Here is a 25,797-nt window from a genome sequence, read left to right on the forward strand (position 1 = left end):
ATACAATAATTTACAGTGGAACACTGTCCCAGAATGTAGAAATTTTACTTAGCTATCTTGGCCTCCTGTTTAGTCCTTAAAATAATAATTAAAAAATCTCTTACGGCAAACCAGAGGTGACACTAAACGTAGTATATGAACTGCTGAGGATAGTGGGAGAGATTTTCATTTGCAACACATTGCATAGGGAACAGCAGTTTCTTCCATCAGCTGGGCCCTAATAAAAATCCATCAGCAATATGTAGTAGCTATCAGCCCTAAAATTCAATATTTTATGGGAGCTTACCCTGTGAGGCTAATAGCTGTTGTGGGAGATGATTTTAATTGGCACTTTGGTGTGGGAGGAAAGGATCAGTCGCCCATTCCCCACATACCATAATCCTGATGAAAATCAGGTTCGCCTACAGCAGCTATAACACTAAAAGCCATGACACTTGGAAGAGATGCTTTTGTAGCTTCCTTGGAGTTTCCTACTGAGTGGGGCAGTGAGCAGCCACACATGCAGAATACTGTATGCTCTCATTCCTGTTCCTCTCATTCCTCGTGTTGTCCTTCATGTAATTACTCCAGACTCTGGCAGCAGGCAGGACTCAAGCAACATGGAGGGGGAGAGACTCAGCATCATTCATTCAATTTGTGCAGGAAATGCATACACTGGCGTCAGCAGGTATGCGTCACTATGAATCAGGTGTTTATACTGAATAATGCCCAAGGAAAATAATGCACACTTAAATTCTGCTGGCCTCTCTAAGAGATGAATGAGCTGGATGTCTGGTGCAATGTGACCATCATCTAAGACAGACACAACGAAAGACCCAATGGTTCTCACTGGTGACAAGAGAGGCAGAAAGCAGCGTTACAGAATAAAAATCAGAATTAGATCCCTTCTGCTAAGGTTTGAACTAAGGGCATGTCCAGAGGCTGAAAAGGTGAAAGGGTACAGACTCAGATGAATCTGGAGGTGCCCTGAATGATGAGGTATGTTGAGTATTCTTTCCTCCATTTCCTTTCCTCTAAAAGCACAGAGAAATCCAGTCTGCTTTGCCCCAAAGTTTCCCCCTCACAATGATACATCTACTGTGATCATGCGTTAGCGGAATACATTTGGTGTGCTCTGTAGTTTACACAGCTGCAATCCCCAAAGGAGCACTAGACCCAAACGCTTGCAGTCAACACTGCTTATCACAATCATTATTCAATAATTGTGCATGAGCAACAACAAAGACACTGTCCAAGCTAAATATTACTTTAGCATCTCTTCAGCAACATATATTCAGCATGTAGGAAGTTAGCTGGCAGCAATTCAGGCTTGTGGTATGTGGTTACAGTCCTTTAATTTAACATTGAATTATGCTGTACTTTTTATGGGAACCTCCACTTGAAATGACCAAACGCTGAACTCTCAAGCGTTATTCCCCCAAAAGAACTCAAGCTATAGTTTATACAAAGGTTTAGTTACCATAATGTTCACTCCAACAAACTGTAGCCTGTTTAATTCATTTTATATGCTTTCTGAAAAGCCCAGATGCATTTGATTCAATATTTCAATAAGTTTTATCAGATTGCTTTGGTGGAAGCATTCATTCTGCCATCCCTTGGCACCAGCAATAATGATATTTGGCACAGGGTTACCTATCACCAGAAAATTGCAGATTGGAAATCCTTTCTTTTCTTGCCAGACTGCATGGAAGGGGTTTCTGTTGTTAACTTAACAAATTATAATGTAAGCAGAGCAATATATGTCAGACTCTTGTTACCCCCAATGCAGCCTAAATAATGTGTAAAACACCACTTTATGATAATAACCAAGTCCTTAGGTTCCAGGAAAAGGCACAAATATTTTTCAGAATGGTTTTCTTTATAATTTGATTAAGATAAATAATAAAATAAGATACCAAAAACAACAACAAAAACAGTCATGCCATACATGGTGTCTGTGAACAAAGCAAAGGAATTATGTTCAGAAACCAAGTGACAGAATGGCAGAAGTACATTTTCTTTTGAAAAAAGAGACGTGCAATATATACTGCTACCCAAAAAGTGACCTGGAAGTGAACTGATTTGTTTCCAGAATAAATCAGAAACAAATTGGATAATCTCTTGAGCCAGTCCAAAGGCCGTTCCCTTACTTATTTTCCAGTGGTGACAGCAGCAACAAGATTAGCAGCAAAGAGCAAGTTGAAGAAAAGGGTTTTCCTTATTTTCTCATCTTACTCTGTCATCCCAATATGCTCCATAATATGTTAGAGCTGCAGACTAGAAACTCTTGGCAGCTGAAGTCTTTTCAAGGACTACTGCCATTGTAGCGGTGTCATGTGAAAATGGCCTAAGACATAAGAATCAAGGAGCAAATATGAAATGGATGGGAGCATTTTTCTGGTATTCTGAACCAGTCAGTTTAATTTAAAGTGATGCAAGAAAAAGTTCAGGTTCTCTTTCAAATAATAGGGTATCTTGTTGCACACTCCTGCTCTCTTTATCTCAGATGCTAACCACAAACCCTGTCTCTACATGTGCACTATCAAAACCTCCAGATTAACTGCAGAAAGCTCTGGAACTGTAATCTCTGCTTTCATGTCTTTCACCTCACATTCTGAGATACCTCTCAGTGAACTCTTTGAAATCTCAATTGTACTAAAATGAACAGAGTTCTATCAAGGCAATCTACATAATATAAAGCAAGGCAAAGCAGCATTGCAGAAATGAATTCTCTCAAATCTTCTCTTTCCCAACTCATTCTTTCCATCCTTGCTTAAAACAATTTCTTCAGCAAAATATATTTAAACCTCCCTACACTGCCATAATTGCTCATTTCCCCTCAGCAACCTTTGACTTGGTCAACCCTTTTCCGAGAATCCAGGTTTGAAACTTTGTCACTGTTACATCCCATAAAGGAATGTTACATAGCTGTAGTTGCAGATAAGAATGTAGTTTCTCTCTTAAACTCTACGGAGCAGGGCTGTGCACTGGATTCCGCTGAATCCCAGACCCACAACTGGATTGGGCTGAAGTAGTAACAAATCACTACAGGGCAGCCCAGTTTGCCCTAAATCAATTTGCAGATATTTGTGCAGATTTGTAGCTCCAAACAGTCTCTCTGAAAGTCAGATAGTGTCTCTGAAATGTTGCAATTTTGAAACACCATGTAATGAGCATGCCAAGATGGGAAGAGTGGGAGGAAGGGATCTGGAGGAAGACTAGAGTGATTTCACTCCACCCAGCACTCTCTATTTGCTTAATAAGCGCTGCAGGGCTAGCCTAGAATGCTCTCACTTCATCTAACATTCTCCAGTCTTCAGTGGTGTGTGTATGTGTGTGGTGTGTGTGTGTGTGTGTGTGTGAGAGAGAGAGAGAGAGAGAGAGAGAGAGAGAGAAGTCTTAAAAGGCAGAACTATCTTATAAGCTCTTAGAAAGTAAAATGTTTTGTGTGGTTGTTCAAGCTTCAGCTTCTTTTCTAACCAATCAATTCTTTTCCTAATCAACCCTTGTCCTGTCCTTGCTGTTAGGAACACCACGGAGCTACCTTATACTGAGTCAGACCTTTGATTCATCTAGCTTGGTGACTAGCAGGGTTTCAGTGACTCTCCAGGGTTTCAGATAGGAGTCTCTCCCAGCCCTACTTGGAGAAGCCAGGGATTAAACCCTACCATTGAGCCTCAGTCTGTGCTTGTTTTTCTCCATAGAATAATGAGGTAGAGAAACTTACTTTAAAAAACCCACAAATCTCCAGTTTACCTACAAGATCGTCTTATCCAATATGGTCCCACTCAACTGCTCTGATCTGTGGAAACTGGCACTTTTACAGGTGTCACATACTACCTGCACTGCATTTGTAAAAAATTGATTCGTTAGTGTGACAGCACCGACATTCTGGAACTCCTTGATGATAGATATCAGGCAGGCACATTCACTGTATTCTTTTCAGCTCCTGCTGAAGTCATTCTTATTTAGACAAGGTACCCAGATGCTTAGAAAGGTTGTGCAAGTTTTCATTTGTTTTTTTGTCTACTTTCTGTATGTTTAAAATTATGGTTGTAAAATTTTTAGTGATGATTTTCTTGTTTCATCTTTTTTGTAAACTACTTCTACAATCAAGTGGTATAGAAATTTTATGCAATAAATGAATAAATACTGAATTTTAATCTTCCAGGTTCTGAAGTTTCACTATCTCAAGCTTGATGGTGAAGCTATGCACATTCCTACCCCCTTCCCCCACTGTTGGGACCTAGCTTAGAAATTATTTAATGCATGTCATCACAAAGAAGCAAGATCTGGAGACAAATCTAGAGACTGAGCACAGAGTTGCCGACAATTATACGAGTGCACAAAGAGAGATTCCCCCGTTGCCACCCTTTGAGTCACACAGTTCATTCTCCTGAGGGACAACAGCATAATAAGGAGAGAGAATAGAGTAGACGAGCGAGGGGGCCCTCAATTTCCTCTAACCTTTCAGTTGCATTCTTCCTCTACTTTGCCTTTTGGATCTTTCTACCCAAAGAGAAGAGGATAGTTCAAACGGAAACATAAGAGGACAATTGAGGTGGAGAGGTGAATGTGTGGAAGGATTTGAGTCATCTCCACTTTCATCAAATCAAGGCTCGTCCTTACCCTCTAGTATTTTCCAAAGGACCTTTTAAAAATAAATCCCTAAAACATTAAAATATTTCAAACAATGCTGGTGCCATGAATCCCCCCCCCCTCTCATGGAATATTCAGTTTTCTAAAAATTAACTATGTCTCTAGCTTTTTTTTTTTACTTTACTTTGCTTTCCTTTGCTTTGCTATATAAGATATAAAGAGAAGCAAACAGCATTCATTTAGCCTAACTGTTAAATTAAGGGCCAAAACAGACAGTATGTAAATATGCACAATTATATTCAACTTATCTGGGTTCCCCCCTTTTATGGTGGTAAACAGGACTGGGACCATGATGCACTGTTTGTGTGCATGTGCGCATGCGCCACAGTCCAAAAAATCCTCTTCCCTAAAGCTCTTAATCTCTGTTTCTCTCTTGTCACTGGCTATTCTCTAAAAGGGAAGCTGCTAATAGCATCAATGAAATTTTTCAATGGGTACACAGAGCAGGCAGTAGGGTAGCCCACCCTTCAGGATTCTCTTGAGGCCAACCATGGAGTTCTGACAAACCACCACTGCTATTTCACACCAGCAAGCGTCAGTGAGGTCCATGAGAAAGGTGCTCCTGCTCAGCCATCACTAGTTAGCTGAGCCCTTAAGAAAATGATAGCACCACAGGGGCTTGTTAATTGCCTTAGCTCTGGGCCAGGGCAATGGGGAAACAAAGTGGCAGTCAAGTGGTCTGAGCAGGAAGGTGTAGGAGATACAAGGGGAATGATGGAAATCAGTTGTGGGAAAATGCTGCCAAATGGAATTAGGAAACTGGAAGAGGTGCTGAGCTACCTAAAGAGGGACAAAGATGAGGAGCTGGGCCTTCATTCAAACTCCTAGCTTTTGAGATTTGTTCATTCCACCAATAAATTGGTTTTTCTAGTAATTCCCTTACAAACTAAGGGGATTACTCTAAACTGGTGGAAGGAGGAATGATGGAGAAGTCTACTAGAATGATCTCAAGCCCAAAGCCCTGTCTCTGTGGCAAAGTGTAGCAGCTGCTGAACCAGAAGAAAGCCCCTCTCTATACTATACTGGACACATGATTTCTCTTTTTAAAAAAAAAATAAACAAAAATAATTCAATTAGTGACAGACAGTGGTAATGATGGTAGTGAAAGACATTCAGTGCCACAGTAATAATAATAAAAAAGATTAGGCATTTGTGTGGTTTTAGCGATGGATGGTTCAAGGAAGATGTATTCAAAACTTGATTTCACAAAGTCAACACAGTTACAGCTGAATACACTCTATGCTGCAAAAGGCAATTCAACGTGAAAGAAGAAAAGTAGTGAGAAAGCCACGCAGAAAACATAAAGCAAAATGAATCAGAGAAGCATAAGAAAATAATGCCACACATCTCATCTTTTTAAAAAAATACCCAAAGGAGACTCATCCCAGGAAAATCTGGTGACAATAACCACAGCAGGGCATGTTTACCACAGTATTCCCCATGATTTAATTCTGTAAGGCAAGATCATGCAAAGAAAATGCTCCCAAGAATATTGCCTGATTTGGAAATTGCAAATGATGATGGTGATAAACAAATTATGGTGGATGGATAAAAGCAATCAAGTATAACGAAATATATTGATAGCAAAATCTAGAACTTCTGCTTAAGGACTTGGATAGTGCACAGCCCCCCACCCCACATACCACAAAGAGCAGAGTAAATTCCTCCCAGTAATGGGTAGACTCTCCTCCTGCAAGAGAGGGGAGTGGTTGTGGTCGGGAGCCGGGCTCCGCCTCAAACAGGGGGTGTTAGGCCCCTGCCTACCACTCACCTGGCTGGCACCCATGCCCACGGGCAGGCACCCAACCAGGTGCCTGCGAGGGGGCGTGTTTAGCACCCTAAATTGATGTGGCGCCAGCCTTCCGGCCTCACTTTTCGTCGTCCCGTCGCGAGTAATGGGTGTTACGGTTCTGCGACAGAGGGAATTAACTATGGTTTGCTTGATTATTACAATGACAATGACAAGACAAGTTTAAACTAACCGCAGCTGGTCATTTTTGAGGTGAGTCTCACCTGATGATCTCAATACACAGCTAGGTTGATGGGCGGGGGGACGACGACAAAAAAGTCAGAAGAAAATTCACTGAGCTGTATTTGGAAATAGACTAACAATAAGTGACATTCTTTAAGCACTGGGATAATATGAACTCAACACCAAGCTTCATTTGTAGTCTGGTCTTATACGTGAAAACTCCCCCTGATGTAACAAACTGTCATTTCCCTCCTTCTGGTGTACTCCACTACACAGAATCTGGTCCGAGCAACCTGTGCAAGTTTATCTGCAGTGGTATTATTTGCACCATGGAATAATTTAATTAGCAGTAAGAATTAGCAGTCTTTCTCAATAGCTTCAAAACAGCTCCAAAACTATGACAGCAATTTACTGTTGAGGTCATCTGGGAGTGACACTCCTGCAAATCACACACATAGCCAAGAAGTCTTAGCTGAATGCAACTGAAAATAATCTTAGTTAAACAGATATCAGCATACTCCCTACTCTGTACTTGCAATGAAAACAACAGTTGCGTAACATTTGGGCCTTGCATTCTGCCATTTGAGAAGTGCCTGGCGTGCTCTGGTCCATGGGGTCACGAAGAGTCGGACACTAAACGACTAAACAACAACAACAATACAGTGAGAAGAAATTGGATGAAAGCAGACAACTGAGAATCATATAGAGTTGCACTCACTTGCAGCTGAAACTTCATGGGGAGTTGATCCTCTTACTGGTGGAGGAAGGGGGTGCGGTGGGGGGGTGACCCCGCCCCCACCCCCTGGGATGCTTGCCGTGGGTGATGCCCCCTGGGACGCTCGCCGCTCATGGCGAGTGCACTAGTTCCACCTCTGGACCCTCTGCCTGTAGCTTTCACCCACAGAGTAAGATTGATATTATCATGCATCCTGTTTATGAGGTTGCTATGCAACTACCTGGTGGTGGCAGTAGTAATCCTGGAATTTGCCAATGCTGGCTGAATTCCTACCAGTTTTAAGAGTTTATCAAAAACAGAGTTGATCAGGAAAGCAGAAGATAAAAGTGCATCAACACTCCTATCATAGAATGAGGCCTATTTTATGCCCAGTCTCAAATTAGGTTAGTACATTTCCATCAAAGTTGAAGTTGATATTCATTGGTAGAAGTTTCCTGTCACATTATATCATCTCACATAGTGAAAGTCAAGTTTGAAAACTCTGCATAAAGTGTTAAGTAATCACCAGATAAAAAAAATCAATATAGGAACATATGATATGTTCAATATAATATAAGTCCAGCATCCAATTTGCTACAGTGGTCTCTGGGAAGCCTGAAAGCAGGGCATGAATGTAATAGACCCCTCTGACTGTGGTTCCAGCAATTGGTATTCAAAGGTATGCTGCCTCTGATCCTGGAGACAACAGCACAGAGCCATAGAATCATAGATTTGTAGAGTTGGGAGGGACTCTGAGGGTCATCTGGAAATTTTCTCCAGACTGTGGCCAGTGTGAAGTTTTTTCATGGCCACAAGAGCTCCAGTGGGCACAGAGAGCTCCCATGCCCCACAAGGGTCAACAGCAGAAAGAGGTTGGGTTCACATCACTCTCTTAGAGTGACAGCAGGGGCATAGCAGGGGGAGGCAGGGGGCAGCTGCCCCCCCCATCAGTAAATATCAACAAAGCTCAATACAAATATGAGGTTCTGGCCCCCCACAACCAAAATCCTGGCTATACCCATGAGTGGCATGAGTTGTGTTTCTCTCTCTCCCTCCCCAGCACATTATACAGTGGACGTGAGCCATGCGGGAAGCATGTTCGCAACCCGCAGTGTCCGCAACCCGCAGCACCGCGTCTGCACACGTGCAGGTTGCGATTTGGCGCTTCTGCGCATGCGCCGAAACCCGGAGTTAACCCGTTCCTGTACTTCCGGGTTCGGCGCAGTGCGCAACCTGAAATCAAGCAGCCCAAAGCGTCTGTAACCCAAGGTATGACAGTATAGGACTTCTCCCCTAACTGTTAACACCTTGGTTAGAGGGGAAATAGAAAAGGCGCAAGAACTCTAATCAGTGTGAAGCTGGATTGAGAAACAATGCATCAAACCGTAGGATCTTATAACAAAATACAGGACACATGGGCGCTTTGGATTATGTCATGTGAACACAAATTAAAAACCCAGCCCTGGAAATGCAGTAAACAGGAGCGTGAACCCAGCCAGAGAAACCTGATCTGCCAGCCCATCAACCCCAGTTACAAAGCAGAAATGAGCCAGGGGAAAGGTGCCTGGGGTGATGAACGGTAGTTGGGTAAGGCAGTGGGAGGGGGAGAATTCAGATCCCCTCACTCAGACACCCCCCCCTTTGACATTAAAAATCGCCCCATCCCCCACTTCACATATGATTGGGATAAACACATAATTAAACAAAATGTGGCTTCCCCTGTCTTCTCTAGTTTTACTAGAAAGGTTGCTTACTGAGCATGGTTCCCAAGAAGATTATGCAAGATGATTATGCAGCGTAAAGGATGTGGGTTGAATTACGAAAAAGCAGAACCCAAAGATAATGTGGTATTGCTGCATGTTACTTAGGAGCAATATAGTTCTGCAAAATCTGTTCTTAATCCCACAGTTTGGTTTTCTGATTCATTTTCCCTTCTTTTAGAAGCAATTGTCTTGGGAGCAATCAAGAACCACAAAGAAGAAAACCCATATGTTACAAGATTAATTTCAGCAGAGAGCTACATTACTTTCAAGACTGTCTATGCCTACATAATATTCAGAATGATGTATACATCCAATAGCTGGGGAACAATTTTTTCCCCTAATTAAAACTGGTGACACCTATTCAATGGCTCACTTTTAGAATTATCTACCCAATACAGAGCCCACACCTGATTGGAAGGAGGCTAGCTCAGAGAATAACTCATGTAGAGATGCAGTGGGCAGCCTCCTCTGAGGGTAACTCTGGTGCAGACCTCTATAGGAGATGACTGAATGATTCAACTGCATCCACTTGGCTTAGTAGATGGACATTCTATCCTGGAATGGTACACTGAGCAAACAGGGGCCTTAAATCAATCAACCAGTTTCTCATGGGACACCAACAGTTCCTTTGCAACACATTAGTGTGCTCTGGCAAACCATTTAGGAATTACTGACTTAGATTATTATATAAATCTGGTTTGATCACAACAAATTAATTGTCCAGTTGATAACAACAATTTAAGTGTCCACTGCAATGCAGTGACATTAAATCTGTGGGGCATATACCAACCCAGCTGGAGAAAGAGAAGAGAACAGAAGATGGAATTATAAGTGGAGGGGGGCCCTTTCCCCATCCTTTGAACCCCCTGGGAAACTTACCAAATCTGCTGTAACTGGGACTGGGAAGGTGTGTCAGAAGGAAAAAAAATTGATATGGATTTCTATATACTCATAAATTTGTACTAATGGAACACTTTATATGTAGTTGTTTATTTTTGCAACATTTTATTTAAGTTGTCTATTGTAGCTTCAGTTTTTTGGTACACTGCTTAGAGATCTTTTAAATATATTAAGCAGGATAGAAATTAAATAATCAAATCAAATATTTATTTTGAGGAAACCAAACCCAATGGACTGGGTCCCCTGAAATCTCTCACTACTTGGAGATTAGGGTGTACATAACAATATTTTAGCCTTACTGCACTGGTGCTGATATACAAAATGTTCTTTCACAATGCAATCCTAAGCATGTTTACTTGGAAGTAAGTTCCACAGAGGTAGGTGTGCATATACAGTGGTATCTTGGGTTACAGACGCTTCAGGTTACAGACTCAGCTAACTCAGAAATAGTAACTCGGGTTAAGAACTTTGCTTCAGGATGAGAACAGAAATCATGCGGCTGCAGTGCGGCGGCAGCAGGAGGCCCCATTAGTTAAAGCGGTCTTCAGGTTAAGAACAGTTTCAGGTTAAGAACGGACCTCCAGAACGAATTAAGTTCTTAACCAGAGGTACCACAGTACAGTATTTGCAGCCTTAGCATGCAGCTAAGAAACTTCTACACTTTCCACTTTATTTAGCTGCATCATGCTCAGAAAACTTATGGATGTGTTTGAACAACAGGGTTTTTTTTTTTTTTTTTAAATGTTAAGTCCATGAAGTTTCTCATGCTACAAAATCTGGAAAAGATTACACAACTGGGGAAATTATGAAGAAAGAATGGGATTCCTGAGTCAGTTAATGGACATTGTGGACTACAAGCAACTATTGAAATGATTCTGTGGAACTACAGTAATAATTATAGTAAATTGCTAGGGTGAAAAGGTGAGATGAAGATTTGACATATACTGGGTGGGAAGATGTATGCTGCCTTTGCTTCCACAATAGACCTTTTGTTCCAGAATATGCCTTTGTTAGTGGAAGAAAAGGGAAGGTGTTTTTTGCCAATTCCTCCTCACTGCTGCAGCTCAGTGTCCCCACACCCTTAAAACTAGTCCCAGGGAGTTGACGGAGAAGCTCCGCCACAGGGTGGAAAGTGGTGTAGGAGGTTGGGCACTAATTGGATACCACTCAATGTCAGTCTCAAACATTCATTCTCATGGGCATACAGATTTCCCACAACTTGCAAGTTGTATCTGCTACAGCTCCTAAATGTGTTGCCGGTGCTCCTGGCACCATGTTCCCTTCTCAGCATTCTTGGGTTGGTTCTGCTGCAATGTGCTTTAAATGTATGGGGTGCATGCTGCCCAAGTTGTTTGCTTTGTGGCACTGCAACACTTTACCTTTGTGCTCTGTAGGCACATCCAAAAGACCAGAATAGAACAATTGCAAAAAGTCACTGCTTGGTGTTATCAGTGGTAAAAAGGATTGGGTGTTCATTCATCCACCATAGATTAAATTGCTGCTATTTAATGCAACATAAAATTATTTTTATTATTATGTTCCATTATTTTTTATGTATTCTGTAAGCTGCCCAGATTGGCTGTGGAAACCCAGTCAGATGGGTGGGGTATAAATAATAAAATTTAAATTTTTATTATTATAACATAGCCATCACCATAAAATTCAGTATATTCACTTTACAAGATGACAGGCTAACCTTAGTAAGAAAAGATTTGCTGTAGTCTGTATCCTGGTGGTTTGCGGGAAACCCCAGTGCTGGAAAGAATTTGAGTGAATAGCTTCCAGTCTGTGACTGACTTGCTCATATACTATTTCTCCTGTAATGTGGTCACTCCAAAAGATGTATGATCTTTTGGGGTAGAGTCTTGCCATCTCATCAATGGAATTAGAACATGCAGTGGGATCCTCATTGCCTGTGGGCAATAAGGACGGCGCGGGAGGCAAGCACAGCACCTGGAGACCGAGAGAACCACAGATAAGTCAGACTTAGTAAAAGTGAAAGCTGAGTCATAAGGAATTTGTGTTTGAAGATCAAGGAAAAATCCAAACTCATGTGTACAACCACATCATGCGCTTGATTAGTTCACCGTATCTGAACTCTGGGATAAAGAACTAATGGCCACCAAAAGTTCAAAGAGGGTCTTTTGTCCCACCAACCCTCCCAACCATTGCTGTACATTTCCATGTGCCAACTTTGATTCCCACTGTAGTCCTGTAATTTCTTTTTCCAGGATGGCAGTTTTCTCAGTGCTGCTGCAATTTGCAAGGCAGGGCAGAGCAGGACAGGACAGGGGATGAGCACAGACAAGAATGCTGGACTAGACACAAACCCTATTGCTACACCTCCAAAGTGAAACTTTATGCTTCTACCCAAGGTGTGGTCTCATTCTTATTCTTGTGCAATGGAACTTCTTCTCTAACTTTGCCGTCTATTCTTACACACAGCCAGACAAGATAAACCATCCTCATTCCCCTCAAAGATCTTCAGTTCTTAAAGGGGTTTAACAATCAATGTCTCTTCACAGGGAACTCCAGGGATTGTAGCTCTGTGAGGGGAATTGGGTCTCCTAACAACTCACACTTCCAAAACAAAATAAAAAAATTCCTTCCAGTAGCACCTTAAAGACCAACTAAGTTAGTTCTAGGTATGAGCTATCGTGTGCATGCACACTTCTTCAGATACACATGTGTATCTGAAGAAGTGTGCATGCACACGAAAGCTCATACCTAGAACTAACTTAGTTGGTCTTTAAGGTGCTACTGGAAGGAATTTTTTTTTTATTTTGTTTTGACTATGGCAGACCAACACGGCTACCTATCTGTAACTGGAACTCACACTTCCGTTAGCAAATTACAGTTTCCAGGATTCTTTGGGGAAAGCCATAACTGTTTAAAGTGATATGATACTGCTTTAAACATATAGTATAGATGCAGCCATACTGAAATTGGATGAGATTGCAGTTCATATAAGTGATTGCCATTTTGTATTAGTGAGGAAGTACATTGGCACTATAGAGTTGTATCAATACATTTTGAATTGTATGCTAGGACAACTTCTCAAGAGAATAGCAAATTCCTTCTTATACATGAACCCACTTAAAAATATATCATACCTAGTATATACTGACAAAATCAAAATGTGGTAGTATTCAGCTACCAGGCTGATGACATTACTTGTTTCTTTTTAGGTTGTGGAAGGAGGTTCTAGGCAATTAATTATGTAGCAGAGGACTATGCTCTATGGAATAACTTGGTTACGAAAAACCTTGCATGCTAAATTGAGTGAGTAAGCAAACAAACACAGACATAGTTCCTGATGTTTAGAAATGGGAAGACTGCAGCACTGCCAGAGGCTTAAGAACAACTTTTTCCCACCAGTTCAGGCAAAATCTTAAAACTACATACTTTTAGTATGAGCTTCCCTCTAAACAGTGAAATAAGTTATACTTACCACCCACTCATTTTTTGGGTGGAAACATTCCTCTAGTATCACTTCCCTGATTGATTTTCTGTGGAAGCATGTCACTGGGAGCTATTGGCATTTGTAATATTTGAGCTTATTTACAAACGTGCAGCTTGAACATAGTTGGATCACAGTTTAAGCAAAGATTGGATTTTTTCTGTTAAGGTGATGCAACGGTGGGATAACACTTGCTTTGATGCAATGCCATCTAGCCTCCCCACAAATAAATCAGGATGAATGCTCATTAAATAGCCAACATAATCGATCTGCAAACAAATGAGGCTGAAATCTCATTAAACAAGTAGTCCTGAAGTGACCTCCTGTCTTAATCGCACTTGAAAACTGCAGCTTTTGACTTCTGTTTCCTTAATAACACCTATTACAACATCTTTTGGGAAATGGGGTTGTATCTGTTTTTGACCCATTCGTAGGAGTTAAGAAAGATCACCCCACATTTAGTTTCCATGGAAATGGAATAGCCTAATGACTAACATTCCTTTTTTCAAGCCCATGAGTCTGGCCAACTTATTGTCTCACAGCAAATCAGAGAATGCATATATTCAAAGAAATCTGACAGAACAGATGACTGTTGTGGTATCTTGGTGTGGTAAAATAAAAATGGATAGGGCTGAGTTTTGTCAAGGTGGGCTTTGAAAAAATTGTTGATAGCAACAAATAGTAAAATGGCAGTTATGTGATGTTTCACAAACCCTTATTAGTTAAAAAGGAATTTGGTGACTACCATGTGCAAGTGATCTGAGGATGCCCTTAAAAGCTGACAAAAATAAAGAGCATAATCATCAGTTCCAGCAATTGCAACATGTCAACACATAGCATGCTCAACCAAGTAGTCATGGAGATGCCACAAGTCTAAAGCAAGCAGCAACCAAAGCATAAAGCAACCTTTAGTTCTGTGTACATTCCTAAAGAATCAAGCTGACAGCATAATCCAATCATCCATCGTGCGCATGAGCGAGTTATATTGCCCATAAGTCTGTTTGTATTAGCACAACACAGCTAGGACTGGCTTATAGAATTTGCAGAATCAAGTGTTGAAGCCTTTCCTGGATCTGATTCCTCAATAAACGATCCTGGCAGGCATACCTTCAGACTCATAGCTGTTTCCTTACACATTAAACAGATGATGCACATCTCCATCTATTTTGTGGCCACTTCCCAAGAAACATGGAACAGTAATATGCGAAGCAGCTCTCATGATTGCAACTTCAGCTTGGAACCAAACGTTCAATGATTTTGAACTTGCAGCCAAACCTTAAAAGGAGCCAAACCTCTAATGACAGATTCCACAGTTGCCAGTGACTGCTTTTAAACCATTCCAAAATGACTGTCTAACATTCAGTCACTCACTCTCACTCACACACTCTGAGTTATTAAGGAAGGAAGCCAGCCAGCCTACCCCAATTATCAAACAAGCACACAAATTAGGTTTGTACTTTTAGGCACTCCAGAACACACAGAATCTAGGAAGCAGAACACAGATTATATCCCTTCACCTCACTAACACATGCAATAGCAAAGGAACATTAAAGCAGCCACAGAACAATGTCCAAAATTTTGATGGGATCATATACAGGACACACGTGCCATGGAGTAGTTATATACATATCTCACTGTAGGCATCACCTTGGTGGACAAAGTCAGGCCCTGTTCATGTGAACTGACACCTTTCCTGTTTCTGCCACAGGGCTGGTGAATCTGTGACCCTCTAGTTGTTGTGGACTCTGGCTCCCAACATCCCTGACTATTGGCCATTATGGCTGGGGTGGATGGAAGTTGGAATCCAACAACATTTAGAAGGCAAAAGATTTTCCTGCCCTGCTCTAGTGGCGGACCTAGAAGCTATGAAAAGAGGTAGGTTATTCCAGGTCCACATATATCATTACTTACTGGTGCTATCTGTCACTATTATGTAGGCTAGCAGGTAGCAATTAAGGTAGTAGCACAAGCCAAGAAGCTGAGTGGGGAAGGCAGGACAGGAGCAGTCTTGCTCTCTTGGAATGAAGGGGCCTGGTTTGCATCCAATTTAATAGCTTCCCCTAGCCTCACCCAGCTTCTACCAGTGCAGAGGTGAGCATGAGGGCAAACACTATTACTTCTGAAAGATTCGTTCTGTGGCAGCAAATGGTCCACCCTATCACTGTCTCCTGCAACATCTTTCTGCTGTCCACAGGGCTGCTGACTCTGAACACACCATGGAAGACACAGACATTTAGTGAAGATGACTGCAGACTTGCAAAGTGTAAAATTGCACCTGCTGATCAGGTCTTTTGTATGTGCATACAAGCCAGCTTGTTGGGGGCATGAACCAAGGGCCACATTGGCCAGCCAGACTCCACCCTGGGCAGGTGGACAGCACAGCCCCACTTTGCTCCGGTGGAGGTGGAGTCACTCTGGTAGCAGCGGTTTTGGCTAGGCTGGCACCCACCCATCCAATATCAAAATAGCACTGAGAATATTTCTCAATATGCCAGTAAGTGTAGCATCTTGTGAACATAGTTTCAATAAATTAAAACTCATAGAAACTACTTAAGATCAAGTATGAATGAAACCAGACTAACAAATCCCGTGATCTTGTCCATCAAGTATGAACTAGCATCAATAACAGACTTTGATGAAATTATTACTGAGTTTTCTTCTATTAAAGCAAGAAAAATAAAGTTCTAATCACATCAGACTTCATTGAGGAGATTGCTATTAAAAGCTGGAATTGGCCTAACTTGACTTTAAAAAAAGAATTCAAATAACAACTCTTGTGAATAAGAACTTGTAACTTGTGACTTGTGAATAATACTAATAATAGTTTTCTTACTTTATATCAACCAAATTACACAGATATTGCAAAAGCAATGCCATTTTACACCATACAGTATTATAATGTAAAGTTATCATTGCGGAACAAATCAGCATGATATTGTTTGTATGTTTCATTTAGGCCTATCTGTGTATTGTTTTACAACTGAATTACATAAAAAACCTGTCAAATGATATCACAATGTCATTTTCTTTGCTGAAACCTTTTATTAAGAATTAATAAATTATATATTGGATTTTCTGGGAAAAAATTACAAGGTGAAGTGCGTGAGGAATTGAATGGGTGGAGGGGGGAGTTGGAGGAAAGGCAGAAAGAAGAGTTAATTTGTCCATGGCTAGGGGGCGCAATCTGGACGGTTCTGCGAGGGGCACAAGATCTCCCACCTCCTTCCCAGGGCCCAGCGCCTCGCTTACTGGGCTTTGAGATGGTGCCCCCTAAACTCAGTGAATGTGCACTGCTCACACAGGCCTAAATCTGCCCCTGTACAAGTGGTCTAAATAACTAAAGAATAAAATCAAACAGAATTAAAGCTTATGAGATCTGCTTGTTTGTTGGTTGGTTTCTCCTTCTTATCAATTTTTTTATATTGCCCTTCAATATAAAATCACCAGGGTGATTTACAGACAAGAATTACCTCATGGATAACTCTGGAATAAAAGGTTCATGGATAGTGCTTTAGTAAGCCAGCCTGGTCTGGTTACTTTTGCATTGCAAGGGAGTGATTCACAAGCTTCCTACTCTACTGCAGTCCTGCTGTTGTGAGTGAATTGCCCCCTCAGACTTCTATCCAGCAGTGACAGAGAGGACTATCCTCTGTTGGGAAAAATTCTCAGGACAATGTGTTCCATTCAGCATGTGGTTTGAGGAGGTGTGGTTTGGATAGCATAGAGTATGATGACCTCCAGATGTGCAAATTTCCATCAGCCAGCTTTCCCCCCTCAATACAAGGTAGACTCATACTCCAAGACACTACCATTCTCTGCTCAGCCAGAGTTATAAATAAACTCCTTAGTTCTAAAAATATTTCCGATTAAAAACTATTAAGGTGTTTTTTTTTAACCTTCCAAGAATATTGCTGCCTCATGCAGAGATCTTTAAACACACCATCGAAAGATTCTGGAGTCAATAATATGATGGGTTTCAACTGTAGACTGCAAGTTTCAGGTCTCTGCTCAGCAGGGAGAGTGACTTGGGCAAGTCAATATCTCTCAGGCTAATCTGAATGATTGAGAGGATTAACATGAAATAATGCATATTGATAAATCAACATGTGAGGTACTGGTCATGTGTTGTACAGTCAAACCTCGGTTGTCGAACATAATCTGTTCCGGAAGCCCATTCAGCTTCTGAAATGCTCAGCTTCCAAGGCACAGCTTCTGATTGGTTGCAAAAGCTTCTTGCACTCAAGTGGAAGCCGCGTGGGACATTCGGCTTCTGAAAAATGTTTGAAAACCAGAGCATTTACTTCTGGGTTTTCGGTGTTCGGGAACCAAAACATCTGAAAACGGAGCAGTTCAACAACTGAGGTTTGAATGTAGTACATTTTTGCACAAGAGAAAAGTCTGGAAGACAATATGTTTTGAGTGTTCTACAAGTACTCATGATATTGTGGGTTTGTGACCATTTCCAGCAACAACAACAACAACAACAACAACAACAACAATTATTTGTATCCCGCCCATCTGACTGTGTTGCCCACCTGGAGTTAAAACTCATTGCTGAGTTAAAACGCAACAAGCTGAGTTAAAACTGCTGCATTTCAAAACACATTTGTATGCCTTTGTACATATCAGTACAGCTGAATACAGCTCCAAGTTCCCTGCTGTCTGTCCACACCAGTCGGTGAGGGGGAGGGTGGGTGTAGTATGTCTTCATGTAGTTTACTTTTGTTTGTTTTTTAATCAGATGGAGCTGTTATGAAGCAAATGCATCAAAATGCAGTATTTCTCAAGAAACTATTTGATAAATATGGACAAACCAGCAGCAGGAGTGCTCTGGATGGAGAGTAAACAGGAGTGTGTACACAGCCCAGCTGACAGCTATCCCTTTGCTGTCAGTCTCTGGGGTGAAGAGTGGGAAGAAAGAGTTAGAAGGAAGTAACAAGCAGAGCCTAGAAATTTTCTGGCAGTCATTGCTATCATCTCCTTATGGCTTCTCTCAGGAGACAAGCAGTCTTATTTTGCAATGACTGTAATTTTTAAACTGTCTTCATGCAAACCACATTGCTTTAGTCAGTCCAAGAGCTTAGAAAAGTACAGATGACAGTCTGTTGGTCCCTCTGTCCAGGAAGGGGAATAGCAAGCAGAAAATTAGATGTATATGTTAAACTCTGGCTATTGCTGAGCCCTGGGCATCCCATCCAAAAACACTCCCATGCTATGATCCTAAAACAAAGTCCAACCATCTACAGCAAGCAATCTCATTTTCTCTCAGTTGATGGATCATCTGTCTTTTATGGACTCCAGGACTGAAACTGCTGGTCCTTTCTTGATTAGACTAAAAAGGATAACAGAGAGAATAACGAAGGGGGAAGAAATTAACATTCCTAATGCCATGTTTTTTGTGTAGAACAGTGATGGCCAAACTTGGCCCTCCCATCATCCCTAGCTAACAGGACCAGTGGGAACTGTAGTCTTGGCCATCACTGGTGTAGAACATGTACTACACCATGTCTTCAGTAACCTGCCTATTAGTCCTGTTCCATAGCTGAGCCAGGAAAGGAATCACAGTCCTGGGATATGAAACAGTTTGAAATAGACCCCAAGCTATCTAAACATAGTTGCACCAAGTCTGATGCCCTACAGGTCTACTCAAAAGTAATCTCCATTGAGTTTCATGTGACTTACTGTCAGAAAAAGAATGTATAAAATTGCAGCCTTACAGAGCAATCCTAAACTGGTGAAATTTACACTGGCTTGAGTTACCCCTGTTCCAAACTCTGTTCAGGAGTGGGGCTACTCCTGGCTGAGCCTGCCTGAGCCTGGCGGAGAAAACAAGCCTTTAAAAAAGAGTTTGAGTTATACTACCTTTCTTGCTGGCTTACATTCGACCAGGCTACCAGGTCATGTGACTGAGCAGGAAGAGGTTTAGAATAATTCTATCTTTGCCCCACCACACACCTAGAACATCCCTTTTCTTGTGTAAATCCCCTTGGCTTAAGTTCCACTGACTAAAACAGCATAGCCCAGGCTCAGATGGGTTAAAGGAGTTGAATTAGTGTATCTCTGGCTGAGTCATGATAGAGTTATGCTAGCGCAGCCCTCGTAGAACCCCAGATCATCTTGGATAGCCCAACATCCACCTATTCCAAACTTGCTCATCATGGCAGATATTGGGTCTGGATTGCTATGACAACTAACGTTAGCTAGATTTAGTGGGATTAAACTCATCAAAAGCCAAGTATTTCATCTTTACTAGGTTCAAGAATAGTTTGCATGCGTATTTAAATGTTTCTTTCTTCAGATTATGTTTGGCATCTTTTTCACCGGAAAAAAAGAGCTGTTACTTAAATCAACACCAGCAGCACTAGACGACACCCAGGACAATGCCTTCTAATAACAAACTTCCAGTTTATGATAAATCAACATATTGTACTACTTTCAGAATGGAAAATTCATGTGGGTGATCCTGCAGAGAACAAACATAACAATTATGTAATTTTCATGAGCTTTCTGCTGAGAAAATTTATGGCAACCAAATGTATCTTGTTATTAAATTTCTTACCTCTTGTGACTTCATTGTAATGGCATGTCATTTCCATATAAGCGTATATATTATAATATTTGGGGTTTTCCTTTTGCTTTTTGGCAAAGCCCAAAATCTTTGGCAATTTTTGCTTTGATTACCTAATCTGGATTTGTATTGGAGGGAATGGACTGAGTGGGGTGGGCTTTGGATCAGAAATAGAGGAAATTATGTCAGGATTTTTTTCCAGCTGAAATTTATTATATGCTTGCCTAAAAAAAAGTACAAGGGAGATAATGATGCCCAAACCCCCATTTGCTCTGACAGACTGTGTTGCTTCATCCAACATTTAATACAAATAACCAACAGTACTTATTTCCCTAGATGTTTGACTCATGCACCACTACAGTTCCAAAGGTGATTTGGTTTTAGTTCCAGACACATATTATGAAATTCCTTAAAAGGCAATAATAGAAATATCACTTTGAATGAATTAACTAAAGCGAAACTGGTGTTACACTGCAAAAAAACTAAAACCTGAGCATTGTTGGGAAGCCGGGAAAACCCTTCCAGAATTATTAACAGTGAAGGGATTTTGATTGATAAAAGGAAGGTTGACCAAGATTGTTTGCTTTTCACTGCTGAAAATATTGAAATGGGACACTGATCCTTTGTACTGATTCTAAGGTTTTATTATTATTGTCATAAATTTGATGGTTCCAGCTGCTTTGGTGTAGTGATATTCAGTTATTGTTAACAATCAAATAAAAGATTTAAAGACTGGCGTGAAGTATTCGAAAATAGGGTTTTGTGGATTATTATTATTTAACTGTTGTGATGTGTTATTTGGACACCCATTTAACCATTTCACAAGACAACAGTGCACAATAATATCTCTGACACAAGACAGCTGTGGAAGTCCTTGTTGCTGTGTTCAGGGCCGCATAAGACAATAAAGGTAAAACAAAAGTAAAGAACCCCTGGACGGTAAAGTCCAGTCAAAAGTGGCTATGGGGTGCGGCACTCATCTCGCTTTAGGCTGAGGGAGCAGGTGTTTGTCTGCAGACAGCTTTTGGGGTCATGTGGCCACAGTGTTCCACTTCTGGAACACTGTGACGGAAGCAAGAGCACACAGAAATGCCGTTTGCCTTCCTACCACAGTGGTACCTGTTTATCTACTTGCACTGATATGCTTTTGAAATGCTAGATTGGCAAAAGCTGGGACAGAGCAATGGGAGCTCATCCCAGCATGCAGATTCAAACTGCCAACCTTCCGATCGGCAATCCCAAGAAGCTTGGCGGTTTAGACCTGCATCCCTAAGACAATACATAGAATGCAGCTGTGTATCTTGCTATTCCTTAACTAATTACAGGCATGGGAAACCTAATAGTTACAGGGAAGGCAGCATATAGGCAGTGGACACTTGTCTTTTCACTCCTTCACCATGACCAGAATAGAGATCACTGTCACCGCCAAGTGTGGCAAAGAGCCAAAAGACCCCCTTTGGCACCATTGGAAACTCCCCCCACCCTGCCCAATTCCCAGTTGTGGGTGTTGCTCTTGGACCTGGGGAATTTTTAATTACACTTGGATGAAGTTGCTCACTTTCTGACACCTGGGTATGCCCATTTATGACATAATTCTCAAACGGCCTCATCACCCCTTGCTGGCAATAGACGTCAATATGAGGAATTGAACTTGAACAGGAAACAGACAAGTACGAAATAAACTTGGCTGTAGACATAATTTCATGAAATGTGATTAAGCTTTCTTGTAGCTGGGATTACTACTTCTGTACCTGCAAAGTTAATAACATGGAACATAGTGAGAGAGGGAGAGAGAATAAACCTAGAGTCCAAATATGACACATTTCTCTGCAGATGAGATATATGAACTCTCAAAACTAAGTATGAGCTTGGGGATTCACATGTATTTACTGAGATTTTTTATAGCAATTATAAAGACAAATAATAATTGAGAAAAAGAAAGGGAACTAAAAGAAACACTTATAAAATGCCCCCATCTATGAAGCCAGAAGGATTTAAGTCAACAAGATATTATAAAATAGTCCGAGTTTACAGTCAGTCATCACTGATTTAAAGCTTTGAATAATGCTTCTTTATCTATGTTTCTCTTGGCTTTATCAACAAGCCTTCCCGTGAAGTTGCTACATCTTTCCAGTGAAAGGCTGCAAAGAAATGGACACTTGGTTTTATCCATGGTGGGTTTGCCCCAAAGTTCAGATTTTTTGTTGAATGGTCTTCATTTCAGACATCATATCCAGCACTGACTCTTCTTTCCACCACATTTATGAAAAAGGGGTCAGTGCTGCAAGAAGAGCTGGTTACTTACCTCTTGCTGTGTAGCTAGAATGGAGGTTGCATGAGACTGGAACACACAACCCCCTGAAGATGGGTGGCAAGGAGAGTTCAGCAATTACCGGTAGCTGTGGACTCAGTAAAGGACTGACAGCACATAGATACTTGGATGCCACTCAAATGGATGTCAGTAAGGGGTTCCTCAAAAATGTTCTATCAACCACTCACAAGACATTTTGGAGTAGGGATATGTAGTCTGATTCTTGGTAGCAGTTCTAATAATGTTATTACAAAAAATATATGCATCAGACTCACATGTTAACACTCACAAAATACAAGCCCATTTTTGTTACATTAATAAATATCATAGATCCACATTAAGACATAAGACAATGACTGCGCTTCTGTGTGCATTTGGCTAAGTCACAGGGGCAAAAAAGTGAGAGAAAGGTTAACAATAAAACAATGAATGTTAACCAGGGCGTGTTTTTTTCAGTCAGAGCTCAGCTCTAGCACCTCTCAGGTGGGTGCCATTGCTATTCTAATAGGACAAAGGAGAAGTTCATGGTGGCCTCCAGCACCTCTTTTTCTAGAAAAATAGCACTGATGTTAACAATGTTTAATAGCTAAGATAATCACCACAACAGTGGGTCAATAAGACAGGAGTTAAAGTAAGTACACATTTCAGGAGTATCCAGTTAGCATACAATTAAGATCAAATGTTGATGATGACAGTGGTTGACTAAATTGCCATTGCATTAAAAAATAAAAAATAAAACAAAAATAGCATTGGGGAAATCTGCGAAATTCATGAAGAGAGGGAACACCAGGGCAATGTGTTTGTGCAGTGTATGTTTAATTAATTAAGCATGAATCCTTTTTCAAACGGGACCCAATGGGTCTAATAAACTACTGCTGCTAATAAAAAAAAATGTCCCGACTGAAAATAGCATGAGTCTCACTTCCCAGAAAAGCAATGACAATGGCATGCGTATGGAGGCGGGCTGGACACATTCTTTTGGTCCACTGGTTACAGTATATTGTTTAAGGCTAAGCTTTATTCTGGAAATACAGATACACTGTGGTTTTTACAAGTAGAACAGCTTACACATAGTATTACAGTTATTTATGATGTCACTCTGCAAGTTAGCAATTCTGATTCTACTATTTTCCAGGACACATGCTCAACTGGTTTTCAGAAACCAGCAAAATGTCATATTTCTGGGGAAGTCTCTGTAATTTTTTTCCTGCACAACTCCTTGGATGAGGTTGCATGTGGCTTATTTGTGATTATGATGATGATGATTATAAGTTGTTAGTTGCTTTATCTTGCCCAGGGCATGCCAAAGTGATTGATAACTAATCAAATAAACAGACAATAAACCCAACATAGATACATTACAACCAAGAGGAAAGAGAACAACATTAAAAACATTCTACCCATTTTTAAAAGGCCACAGATAGTTAAAACCAGAGGCCTAGTTATAGGAAAAAGTTTTTACCTGGTGCCTAAAGATATTTAACAATCGCACCAGGCAAGCCTCTCAGGAGAGAGCATTCCACAAATAGGGAGCCACTGCAGAAATGGCCTATTCTTGTGTTGCCACCCTCCAAACCTCTTGTTGAGGGGCACATGAAGAAGGGCCTCATGTGTCATCAAGAAAAAGGTAGCAGAGACTAGAGAGCATTTCTGAATATTTGTCACACTTTTTCATGGGTGTATCATGGGTGCTGTGGTGACATTAGCACTACCATATTAGTGAGCTTTGCCCTCCATCAGTAGAGCAGCACTTAAATCGTTCCCTATAGTCCCATAGCTGGCCCAATGCCTAATGTAGCATTGCACCCTCAGTCCAAGCTGCAGTCCTATACACATTTCTTTAGAAGATTGCCCTGTTGAACTCAATACTTCTTACTTCTGTGTGGACGTTCATAAGATTGCATTCCAAGTGAAGAAGCTGCCAATAGAGAATCAGTTGTTGTTTTTTAAAAAACCCACTATAAAAACAAGAGAGATAAATTATGCCTTTTTCCTTTCTGTATTGAACTACTATCAACAAACGTATTTACATAGACTGTTGGTTTGATCTGATAAGCCTGCCAACAAAAACCACCATGCTATACAAAAATCTCAAGCAGAATTTTTGGCTTTGGAATACAAGCTTCTGTTTATTCAAAACCACGCAATGCTTGCTTTAAATTGTATTAAAGAAACTGGAGGTGCAGAATCAAAGCAGCCTTGCTAGCAAATCCACAAAAACATGTTAACCCATGTTGGTCATTTATGGGCCCATCAACAACCTGAAAATAAGAAACAAAACTTCCTATTTTGTGCTTGTAAAAGTTTTCCCATCTGGTTGCTTGGAGGCAATTCTTGCTGACCACAGTTTGAGTGGCTATTATAGAAGCCTGGGCTTAAATAATTCTTAAGGCAGGCACCCCCAAACTCGGCCATCCAGATGTTTTGGCAGTACAACTCCTATCATCCCTAGCTAGCAGGACCAGTGGTCAGGGATGGTGGGAATTGTAGTCCCAAAACATCTGGAGGGCTGAGTTTGGGGTTTTTTAAAATGGAGATTCTGTCTTTGTGATAGGAATTTTATGGTCTTAGATATTTGTGTATGCATTGCATGTAGGTTTGCCTTTTCACAAATCCTACTGAAAAAAAGAGGCGACATTTTATCAGATACTGTAACCACCACAGGAAGGTCAGGGCTGTCATTTAGTTTGGAAATTTGCATAGTAAAAAACAGAAAGAGGAAATGCTTTCAGCACCCATGGTGTCATCACTGCTTCAGCTTTTTTTCTTTTTCATTTTTTGTGATAAGTCAGGTTTACCAGATGTGTTTAATGTACCAGGAAGAGACAAGACAATGAAAATCCCACTGTACACAATTCCACAATTATGCAGAAGTGGTATCTAGTCAAACCTTGGCTCCCGAATGCCTCCGTTTTGGAACATTTCGGCTCCAGAACGATGAAAACCAGGAAGCAAATGCTCTGGTTCTTGAACCTTTCAGAAGCCGAATTGGCTTCTGGAATGGATTAAGTTTGACAACCAAGGTTTGACTGTGAATGAATTTAACATCATGATGAAAATATATATTGGATTATCATGATGTGGAAAAAACCTGCAAAGATAAGGCTGCTTCTAAATTTCACTGCTAATTGTGAGGGGAGTGGGAATCTAACCTTACAAACAACAATTGTCTCATATAGGCACATGCTTTCAGCTAACAACCAACAGTTGGTGTCTGAATGGAATCTTTCCCCTTCTTGGGATATCTGGAAGCATTTAGGACAAAACAAATTTGTACTAATTTTGGTAAGCAAATGTGTGGAGCCCCACAACAAAATGTTACAGGAAACTAATTTAGTGACTGCAAATATGTGGAAAAGTAAGCATGTCAAAAATGGAACCATTGATAAATCAATAAAATGTCACATTAGCACCAGAAGTCCTAAATGCATTGACTATTGGAAGCTGCTATATACCAAGGCAGACACGTG

At 40.9% G+C, this 25,797-nt stretch overlaps 1 protein-coding gene and 1 long non-coding RNA gene across 4 annotated transcripts in view; both read right to left on the bottom strand.

Moving 5' to 3' along the window:
- Positions 1 to 25,797, bottom strand: part of SLC44A3 (solute carrier family 44 member 3) — a 97,647-nt gene that overhangs the window by 47,683 nt on the left and 24,167 nt on the right. Inside the window, exon 1 of one of the 3 annotated variants that reach the window (XM_081865884.1) lies at positions 24,204 to 24,369. The exons of the other annotated variants lie outside the window; for them this stretch is intronic. Within the exon in view, the coding sequence (XP_081722010.1) occupies positions 24,204 to 24,221 (18 nt within the window). The 5' untranslated portion in view covers positions 24,222 to 24,369. Of the gene's footprint in view, positions 1 to 24,203; positions 24,370 to 25,797 lie in introns of those variants that run through there. 3 annotated transcript variants of the gene reach the window in all.
- Positions 11,596 to 15,731, bottom strand: LOC309344053. The gene is made up of 2 exons (XR_014157583.1): positions 13,440 to 15,731; positions 11,596 to 11,941 (listed from the first exon to the last, which is right to left on the bottom strand). It is a non-coding gene; the product is annotated as an uncharacterized lncRNA (long non-coding RNA).

This window comes from Podarcis erhardii (assembly GCF_964252035.2).
Source record: "Podarcis erhardii genome assembly, chromosome: 6".
NCBI classification, from domain to species: Eukaryota; Metazoa; Chordata; class Lepidosauria; order Squamata; family Lacertidae; genus Podarcis; species Podarcis erhardii.